The following is a 1,883-nucleotide window of genomic DNA, read 5'->3' on the forward strand; positions in this document are numbered from 1 at the left end:
TCTTTTGGTCAGTGCTCTCACTACTACGTTATGCTCTATTGTCAAAAGCACCCTATATGTCAATGAAGGCGCCGAAAGCAATTTCTTTAGCCTTCACTGACCTATTGACGGCTCTTGGGATACTCTCCAGTTCTGAATAAGCCCGGAGAGTCCCCTGTTGCCTATCGTTAGGTCCAGGACCTCTGCTCTGCTCTTGGTGACGAACGTCGGTTCAGACCCGACGTTTAAGACGCTTAGATCTGTTTCTAGACAATAATTTAGAAGGTACTCACCCCTGCTATTGTCGTCTGTGCTGCCCCACGTTTTGCTGTGTGCGTTTGCATCACACCCCAGCAAAAGTGGCAGGTTTCTTCTCTTGCAGTGGTCCACCAGTGCTTTCACCTCAGGTGGTGGTGCCTCCGCATCTTCTCCCGGGAAGTAGGCTGATGCTACTACCAGTTTCCTCGGGCTCGACCCGACAGTGATCTGCACTGCTACCAGGTCTTTACTGAGGAATTGGGAGAGACATAAGAACTTTATGTTTTTACTTATCAAGATGCATGCTCTTGATTTAGTCTCACGACAGTCTGCTATTACCTGCACATTCTTGTCGTTCAGACCGCAGATTCTTCCTCTGACGGTCCACGGCTCTTGGACGAGCACCAGCCCCAGACCCAGCCTGGTAGTCAACCTCGCTATGACAGCCGAGGCTGCCTTCGCGTGGTGCAGGTTGACTTGTGCCACGCTGGTGCTCTCCATTTTATTAAAGGACTGGCTCCTCCTCCGACAGCTCTAGACTGTCGTCCAGGCTGTCTGGGACGAGCGTCTGCTCGTCTTCGGATTTGCCGTCCTCCGACTCTCCCACCTGTAGCCCTTCCAGGTCTAGGCCTCCCAGTGATGCGCTGTCAACCTCAGCCTCGAGTTCAGCTAATGCCTCCCTCTCGGCCGTGTTGACTGCATCGGGGACAGCCACTTCGGTGCTAGGCCCGGCTGTGGGTGTCGCTGTCGCTGCTGCGCCCTTTTTCTTGTGCAGCCGACATGGGAGTGGCCAAAACGGTAGCTCAAGAGCATACCGTTTTGCTGAAGCAACAGTAGAGCAGGCTGCTCTACACCCAGGGTCACCAGCTTTCCCCCACTTGTGTCGGTGCATTTGAGCACCGTCCAGGTGTCCGGGAGAAGGTCAGAGTTCTGACTCTTCAACAGGTCCACGGACGTTTGCTCCTCTTCGCCTGATGACCGCGGTAAGTGAGCTGAGACTACCTCTAGTTCCTGAAGCTGCTCCCCCATAACATGGTTTTGAGCTGCACCTCCTTCTACCGCAGTCAACTTGGGTACGACGGATACCAGCCAGTCCCTGGTATTGTCGTCCCGGCATTCAACTATTATCAGACCAGGCCTGAATCTGATGTTGTTGAAATTGAGGCTGGTACTCCACCCTTTCCTCAACTCCCTGATCAACATCGTCTCTACGCTGGTCAATTCTTCCTTGGCCAGCAGTCTACTTGGGTAGTCAGTGGCCGTGATGCCCACCTTTACTGATTTGGTGGCACTGGCGTAAGACACCCGCGGTCTCTTCATGCTCTGGGACGGTGCTTGCCCGACCTCTGCATGACTCTCGCCCCTACCCTTGGGCTTTTTCGGGACTGCGCCTTGGGGTTTTCTTGTGGCGACGTTTGGTGCAGCTGACGCTTGCGCCCACCCGTTTCCTCCCCCCCCCCCCCCCCCCCCCCCCCGCCCCCCCCCGCATTGGCCAATGGTTGCACATGTTTACCATTGGTCCGGCTTTCGTCGAGCCTCTCGCGGCTTTAGGCCCCGCTGCGAGATACCTTAGGTACATCTGTTGCAGGCTTCCGCTAGTCCTTGCCTCAGGGATCGTCCATGCACCTGGCTCCACGGTCTCGGGC

At 55.5% G+C, this 1,883-nt stretch overlaps 1 protein-coding gene across 1 annotated transcript; it reads right to left on the minus strand.

The window, feature by feature from the left end:
* Positions 1 to 742: 742 nt before the first annotated feature.
* Positions 743 to 1,557, minus strand: LOC117134863. Its single transcript, XM_033294135.1, has 2 exons — positions 1,053 to 1,557; positions 743 to 933 (listed from the first exon to the last, which is right to left on the minus strand). The coding sequence occupies exons 1-2, from the start codon at positions 1,555 to 1,557 to the stop codon at positions 743 to 745; spliced, it is 696 nt and encodes a 231-aa protein (XP_033150026.1).
* Between the last annotated feature and the right edge of the window lie 326 nt (positions 1,558 to 1,883).

Source organism: Drosophila busckii, chromosome 2L, assembly GCF_011750605.1.
Source record: "Drosophila busckii strain San Diego stock center, stock number 13000-0081.31 chromosome 2L, ASM1175060v1, whole genome shotgun sequence".
Classification (NCBI taxonomy): domain Eukaryota; kingdom Metazoa; phylum Arthropoda; class Insecta; order Diptera; family Drosophilidae; genus Drosophila; species Drosophila busckii.